Raw genomic sequence first — 8,740 nt, 5'->3', positions numbered from 1 at the left:
AAATGAATTTGTTTATAGGGTATTTTGGGATGGAAATTGCATCAGGTACCAAAAATGTGATTTATTGGTACAAAAAATGATATAAAATAAAGATCATGTATCATTTATATGCGAAAGTGAAAGATCAGGTATCATTTATGTAGTTCACTCTATTTTCGTATAGTTTGAGTACCTAAAATGATATTATTCGCTTCACTTTTTCAATCACTTTATGTTGGGGTTTCTTTCTCTCCCCTTCTCTAAAACTGTTTTCAATCACAATATGTCGGATCTTCTTTCTCTCTCCCTCTCTAAAACTTTTAGAAAGTAAAAAATTCAAATAAAAAATACTACTATGAAATTCTTAAATATGGAATAAAATTTAAAATTATAAATTTATTTATCAAAATAACTTGTAGCTAAATTTAACTTTGATTCTAATTCGATTATTTTTTAATATTAAATATTAAAAATTAGAATTAATTTAAAATAACAAATTTAGTGGTAATTAAAAAATAATAATTTTTTATATTAAAAAAATAATCAAATCACAATTAAAATGTTAATTAAAAATTGCTACAAATTATTTTAATAATTAAATTTATAATTAAAATTTTTATAATTAATATATTTAAGAATTTACTATTTTTTATTTTTATTTTTATTTTTGACTTTCTAAAAATTTTAGAGAAATAGAGAGAAAGAAGTTCTGATATAAAGTGATTGAAACAGTGAAGTGAATAATATCATTTTAGGTACTCAAACTATAAGAAAATATCATATTCAGTACTATAGATAGATAGATAGATAGAGAAAATATCAAATCCAGTACCTAAATATGAAAGTCCAAAAATGACCTCTATGCCTTAGGACATTTTGGATGTAAAATTGTGATGAATAGTGAAAAGGTACCATAAATGTGATTACACCTTAGTTCATGGACTACTCATGATATTTTTAAAGTTTATGTACCATTTGCATGCAAAACACATAGTTCATGGACTTTTTGCGTAGTTCACTCTTAATTTATTTGTATGTATTAATACGGAAAAAGAAAGCAGTGATTAAATTTTCCTAAAATTCAGCCAAAATCCTATCACTTATGGACTAAATTGAGCAACTATTATAAAATAGACATAACTTTTCTTTACATAACTACAATAAAACATACGAGATACCCACACTCAAGCGCTTTTCAAACTGAAGACATTAGTATTCCTTCCATGTGCCACTATTTGTCACTAATTTTCTTTTCGGCCTATCCGTCAATGCTTGTCACACTTAATTTTACTATAATTAGTGGACCCCATAATCTACTAACTTATTTCACTCACAAATTATTAAGTGGAATACTATATAAAACTATTGTAATATATATAAATGTAAGATCAACATTCTAGTAACTTTTTCAATTCACTTTCCATTACATTTCTTATAACCCGTGTCAGGTTAAAGTGTGACAATTAATGCGAATGAGAGGAATATCGATTAAAGACGGACGGGTATTAATCATTTTAGCTTTTTTCCTTCAAAACTCTAAACTAATCAAAACAATTGATAGAAAATTAGGCAAAATACACTAAAGTCATGCAATATTTAATCAAAGCAAGCAAACTCTAACCCCTCAAATTAACCATCTCGATATTTAATACTGAATCCTACAATATATTTTTAAATAATAATTCAAATATTATATTCATTGTTAATTCGTTCGATTCTATGATAACCTTTTTCTGGATCCCGTTGTCATTAACAAATGAGATTATTTTTTACAAAAGGAATAAATATTTCTTTTTGTAAATATAGTAAACATGAACAGTGACAAAAATATAAAGCTGTCTAAATCCTAAAGCACGTATACCATTTTCTGACGAAGGAAAATGATAATAAACTCACATCCTTTATAAAATGAATGGAATATTATGGAAAGAAGGGTTAACAATAAAGGATGTCCTCCGACAGAGACAGATAATGTTACTATAAAATTAAATAAAAGAAATATTAAAAGCCCTAATAAATTTCATTCTCTACCAACGCCTCTTCTTCACTCTTCAGCTTTACTGATTCTTCTTCATCCTCATCTTCTACTTCTTTTTTTGTTTCAATTTTGTTCCGTTTCTTCTACTTTTCGAGCTCATTTCTCTACCATTTTAGTAAAACATCAAACACCTTCTGGAAATCAGTGTTCACTCTTCTTACCAAATTCACATTTTCTTCACTGTTTGGAGCTTTTCTCTTCCAAGGATCTTCGACGCCAGAACTCCGAACTCCACCGGCAAGTTTCCTTTCACACTCTGTGAACTTCCACTGCTTCTAGTCTTCTTCAATTTCCCACCTAAAGAGAGATAGAGAGCTCACGTTTGATTGGGAATCTGTTAGGGGGAAAGGGAATTATTCAATTTTATAGAGATATAGATCCATACAGTAGTAGCAAAAGAGATTCCCTTTCTGGTTGCAGAAGAGCAGATATATTGTAAAGAAGTATGAGAGGGCCATTGGGGCCAGTGATAGGGAAGTATCCATCATCTAGTGATTCTAATGGTGAAATGGGGAGTGGAAACAATGATATCATAAAACACAACAGGAAATGCAGAGATTTGGTGTTTCTTGTCATCTTCATTGCCTTTTGGATTGCAATGATTGTTAACTCCAGCTTCGCTTTCAACCAAGGAAACCCATTGAGGTAATTAACCAGTACTGAAAAACTGCTTCCTTTTGCCTGACATTTTCTTCACGAGTTACCTTTTTGTGCAATCCTGATCTGTTTCTTTAGCCAATCTAACTCAATGATGTTATATTTGCCCTTCTCTACATTTGGGCTTTTCATGGCATGACTACTGTATTTCTTCATATCATAGTCTTTGCATGCTAATATCGGTATGCTGGATAGTGGTGGAGACAGAAATTTGGCATTTCCCGTTTACTGTGTCACAAGCTGTTTTTTCGGAAAAATTGTATCTTGAACTTTCCAAAATTTGGATTGCCCCGGAAATACAGTTTTTCTTATTTTTTTGAAGAGTTTCAGTATGTGCACCTTCTGACTAATATCGTCAAGATTTTACAGCTATAAGGAACCAAATACCCGAAGAAGAAAGAATAAGTTATTTTTTGTGTTTGAACATAAATAACTGTATCATTTTGTAGTTTTTCTGCTTGCTTGTTCATCATGGTTCCTTACGTTTTTATGCATTGCTTTCTGTTCCTTCTTATGGTACATAATTATATTGTTGTGGCAGGCTAAACTATGGGCTGGACTATAAAGGGAATGTTTGTGGCGATAGACATGGTGATCGGGATCTGCGTGAATTGGAACTCAGATATTGGTCAAATCCCAATCAGGTTTATGAAACTGGTGTGAAGAACAGTAAATTCCAGCTCTCCAATGCTCGGAGTATTTGCTTGATGGACTGTCCTATCCCATCTGAAGACTCCCTCAATTGGGTCTGTGATTATCCTGAGGGAGATATCCGTATTTCACTGGATGATTGGATTGATAGAAACTATGATTATTTTGCGGACTTGACCCCTGAGCTCAGGAACACTTCTCTTCAGCTTCAGGGTCCCTGCTATCCTGTTATATTTCCTAGTGTCAATGGTAAAACTCTACAACTATTAACCTTTTGTTTAAGACAATCCTAGTTGATTAAATAATAATTTTTCTTATTTTCTTTATAAAAGTTAATTTTAAAATACAAGTCTTTGTGTTCTGTTGTCAGTTTACTGGACCTGCCAGTTCATTGCTAGGGCATCAAATGTATCCTTGACTCACTGGGAACAGATGGGCGGAGTGAAAGTTATAGAGGATATCGCAATTGATAAATCTATCCACAAATCAGTTAATTCCCGGTCATCAGTACTAAAGGTTAGGCGAATTTTTCTACTTTCATGCTTCAAGATATGCTCTCTTTGAAACAAGTTATGCAATACTTAATCTTATTACTATCTTCAAGTGCATATGAAAAATTGATGGTTTCAAGATTGTTGGGCACTAAACATACAATTGATGGTTTCAAGATTGTTGGGCACTAAACATTCTGTGATTTGTATGGATTCTATTGGTTGTACTACTACTGCTGTTTTATTCTCTACTTACAAGGTATCGCTACTCTGTCCATCTACAGAGATATGTAGCTGATGTCGGAAAAGCTTGGCCCGTACTTCTTGTTTGCGGAGGATTGCTGCCTTTGTTTCTATCAATCATATGGCTTTTAATGATCCGTCATTTCGTTGCTGGGATGCCGTGGGTCACTGTCATTGTTTTCAATGTCCTCATGGTATCTGTGACAATGTTTTACTATTTGAAAGGTTTGGATACTATCTGTTGACACTGCTTTGACAAGGCAAACTTCTGTTTTAGCTTTTCCTAACCTATATTTGAATAATTAGATCAGGTAACTGCCACATATGTTTGATTAGTTAAGGCTGAACCTAGGAAAATATAGTTTGCCATATTAACTTCTGCATGTTACTATATTAGTTTTCAGTACTAATAGATATATGATATTAAGTATTAACTATAACAGCCGATATACTCACTCCTATTGGTGTAAATAGTGAGCGTATAAGGTAGCATGTCCTATAGGTAAGATCCCCTACTAGTTTCTACATACACTTACGAATAGAGTATTAGAGTGAGTAAGTGATGGAGGTGCTTCATCAATGATTTAGGAAACATTATTCAGGTAATGAAATTTGATAAGCTAAGAACCTAAGCATGCACACAATTGAAATCTACTGAGAGAAAAATGAGTTCAGCTGTCATCTTCTCTCTATTTCCATTTAAAGATAAGATACAACTAGGGCAACTTCTATGTAACTGGTTGCTTAACACAATCAATTTATTTCAGAACTAGCAATATTTGTTTCAACCAGATTTAGGATTTATCACCGAAATTCTACTACACTGACTATAGTTTTTGGAAAAAGCCCTAAGTGCCTTCAAACCAGCCTTTACTTAAGACAGAATTGAGAATACTAAAAAAAAAACTAAGATTGCAATGTGCTGAAATACTATTGTTCAAAGATCTAGTATAGTTTTCGCACCTTTCATTAATAATGTATAGGGCCAAAACCAACAAAATCATTTAGCCTTCAGGATTTTATATTGTATGTTTTCTGAGTATTTTGTTTTCTGTTTCATGTTATCGTCTACCTTGGTGTTGACTAGCATCTCTTGCTTACCTAGTTACCATTACCAGTTGAAATTTGAAATAACATATTTGTTGGTTCAAGTGTTTTTCCTTCTTTGTTGAAATTAAGAACTAGTTCAATTTATTTTTGTTTTGTAATGACTTTCCTCTTCGTGCTTGTTCTATTGCTCTTCAGCTGGATGGATTGGAAATGATGCCATCTCTCCGATCATTGGTGAGCACGACCCATATTATCGCGTGTCAGCAAGGGTAGGACTTATACTCTTGATGTCTTACGTAAAGTTTGGATTTCAAATTTTCAACTTGGAGTTTCTGCATTCAGTAAAATCTCTTCAAACCTTCACAGCAAGATGCTTTCCTGCCGATTCTGAATCTCTATTTCTTCATTACCTAGCTCGACCCTATTATTTTAATCATTACATACACATCAATATGCGTTTGCGTTTATATGTTTTCAGGAGGTGAATCATCTCCATGCAGCTGCTTTTTTCATGACTGTTTTGATGATTGTCGCTTTTCTCTCCTCCATTGCTATTGTCCGCCGTATCCTTATGGCAACATCTGTTTTGAAGGCAAGTTATGTGAACTTCTGTAATATTAATGGAATTATTGTTGAAAAGTTATGCTTAGTCTACTAGTGGAGCATTCTGAGTTCCCTATTGCTAACATATTTTCTGCTATTTGTCAACTGAAAGGCACCATACGTAACCTAGACCACAGATTCTTGCTACATTGTGCTTGGGCCCATGTAGAGACTTGTCTAAAACAGACTAATATATTGTAATGCCAATGTGAATTGTAGAGCTAAAATGTTAAGTTTTACTTTAATATGTGAAAGAGGCTTAAGTTGTTTATTATTTTGTCAGTCCTCTTATGAGATCATAGAACACTTGATTTCAAAAGATACTAAACAAATTGACAGGACTAGAAAAAATATTCATGGTCTTAATTGATCACTTAAACATGTACCCTCTTTTCTTATTAAGGGTGGATCTTAGTTTGCTTGAAGAAATGGACCATGAAAAGTGAACTTTCTCCATTTCCTGCATTTATATATACGAAGATGTTATCCGTCTAAGTCTTACAAGGCTTAATTGAATTTTTATGCACTGCTATGTTTAGCTAATTCTTTTTATACAAGCTAAGGGTATAATTGTTTTGCCTCTTAATAATGAGTACCCTGAAACTGAAACTATGATGAAGTTGTTGTATATGTTTCTGCTGTTGGCCCTTTGTACTTGCTTATCAGATCTTATTGTCCTAACTTGTTCAATTGTAAATTTAGGTTGCTGCTAAGGTCATTGGAGAAGTCCAGGCATTGATAATTTTCCCAGTTATACCGTATGCCGTGCTAGCTATTTTCTATATGTTCTGGTTGTCAGCCGCCCTTCATCTTTTTAGTTCCGGAAGTGTACTACAAAATGATTGTGGTGCTAACTGCTGTGCTTATAATCTCAAAGAAAAGAGGCTTAGCTGTAATAGTTGCTGTGGCTATAGCATTCATTACACTTCTCATATTGCTGCTGCAATCCTTTTTCACCTATTTGGTTGCTATTGGGCCACCCAATTTTTCATGGCATGCTCATCAACTGTGGTTGCTGGTTCAGTCGCTTCATATTATTGGGCTCGAGGAGCAACTTCGGTAAGACACTGGAAGAAACTTCAATATTATTAAAGAACACCTTCAGAAATTATACTCTCCTAGTTTTAACATTGCCATAAGTATGATAGTCGTTCCATGTGATTTGAAAAGAATAGCCTCTTAGAAAGTCTATTTGTACGTCAAGAGGCTTTGTTATGTTCAACTTCAAGAGATTGCATTGTTAGTTGGGATTCACTTAGAGCTATTTCTTTAAGCTGATTGTGTAGTGGACATGTTTCATTTCTTGTCTCATCTTTCTTACTCATCATAAGATGTTGCATCACATGGTCAACTTCCCATTGAAGGAAAAATTGGTCTGTAGGATACTATTAGTATGATCTAAGTGAGTCCTGGGGTTATCCTTGCTTACTTGCATGTAATTTTTCCAAATACGATTGCAATGGACAGTGATCAATTAGTTTAAATGTTTCACCCAGTTGAATTCTTTTACAATCATTTATGAATGAATGAAAAGACTTTTTTGTTAACTTTAGATGCCATAAATGTTTTCTTCACTAGATACTCATTCTTATAAAGTGTATTTAAATTTTTAGTATAGTAGTACTTGTTTTTCACGTGTTTCTAAGTCACTCATCTGCTAGTTACTTCTGAAATTGTAATTTTGATAGTTAATTCATAGTATAATATATTTGTTTAGATTTTCCCATGACGGATCGTCCTTTCCTCTCTATATGCAGCCTGAGATCCCGTTCCTTCCTGTTTTTGCTTCAATGAAGCGGCTTGCACGATACAGTCTAGGATCAGTTGCTCTTGGTTCTCTGATCGTGTCTTCCGTTGAATCAGTACGTTTTATACTTGAAGCTCTTCGTCGTAAGCTTAAGCATGTTAATTCCATGCCTGGAAGCTGGATTGGGAAGGTGATGTATCACACTTCACAAGGCTGCCTGAGGCTTATTGGATGCATCATCAAATCCGTGAACCACAATGCTTACATTATGGTAGGTTGGAGAGTTTTGGGTTTGTCAAGTTTATGAATTTACTGAGAATTAGTTGACGTGCACTTGTTTTTTGCATACTTTTAGACTCTATAATATGGAGATCCAATTTGATCAACTACCTGGTGCTAAAATGTCACTATTGATCTATTGATAAGGTGTATCTATAATTAGTGTCTCCTGATTAACTGCGTAAAATGTGAAGACGTTTTGGCTACATTGAAGCTCAAAGTGGAAAATCCTTACGTCTTAAGGTGTTGAGACCTGAGACGTTTGTAGTCCGCTTATGTTTATTTCATTTTATTTTGTTGAGGTTCAGATTAAGATAAATATGCAGGTCTCTCATATGTTCCTTTCTCCAGATTGCTATAACAGGTAAAGGTTTTGTCAAATCTTCGGAGATTGCAACAGAGTTGATAATGAGTAACATTCTTCGGATTGGGAAAGTGAACGTGATAGGAGACGTTATTCTCTTCCTTGGGAAGCTCTGCGTAAGCCTTACCAGTGCACTATTTGCTTTTCTCATGCTGGACACACACAAATACAAATCTTCACACAACAAGATCACGTCGCCTCTGTTTCCTGTACTGGTATACACTCTCTCTCTCTTTCTGTCACATTTTCTGAGAGATTAATAGAAAGTGAAGCAAGGTGACTGATGAAGTTGGTTATACAGGTTTGCTGGGGGTTCGGTTACATAGTGGCTACTCTCTTCTTCGGAGTGGTGGAGATGTCTATTGATACGATAATCCTTTCGTTCTGTCAGGACTCGGATGAACACCAAGGAACTGCTCAATACGCTCCTCCCTTGCTTATTGAAACCCTCAACGACGAAAATGAGATGCAGAGACTGATGCAATGAGCAATTTGGATTATGTTTCACATTAGCTATAAATTAGACCACACTTGCTTTTCTCGTGTAATATTCTGATTGTGTTTTTGCTAACCAGCTTTTTTACCATCTATGGTTCCTTTTATAGTATAATATAATCTTAACATAAATGCCATGCTAT

At 34.0% G+C, this 8,740-nt stretch overlaps 1 protein-coding gene across 1 annotated transcript; it reads left to right on the top strand.

Moving 5' to 3' along the window:
- Positions 1-1,994: 1,994 nt before the first annotated feature.
- LOC121796029 (choline transporter protein 1-like) lies at positions 1,995-8,729 on the top strand. Its single transcript, XM_042194725.1, has 10 exons — positions 1,995-2,662; positions 3,216-3,574; positions 3,696-3,841; positions 4,101-4,284; positions 5,305-5,378; positions 5,588-5,701; positions 6,415-6,771; positions 7,470-7,730; positions 8,090-8,317; positions 8,404-8,729. The coding sequence occupies exons 1-10, from the start codon at positions 2,463-2,465 to the stop codon at positions 8,587-8,589; spliced, it is 2,109 nt and encodes a 702-aa protein (XP_042050659.1). The 5' UTR covers positions 1,995-2,462; the 3' UTR covers positions 8,590-8,729.
- Positions 8,730-8,740: the final 11 nt, after the last annotated feature.

Source organism: Salvia splendens, chromosome 3, assembly GCF_004379255.2.
Source record: "Salvia splendens isolate huo1 chromosome 3, SspV2, whole genome shotgun sequence".
Taxonomy (NCBI): Eukaryota; Viridiplantae; Streptophyta; class Magnoliopsida; order Lamiales; family Lamiaceae; genus Salvia; species Salvia splendens.
The sequence above is the reverse complement of the archived record's forward strand: the minus strand, read 5'-3'. Positions and strand labels throughout refer to the sequence as shown.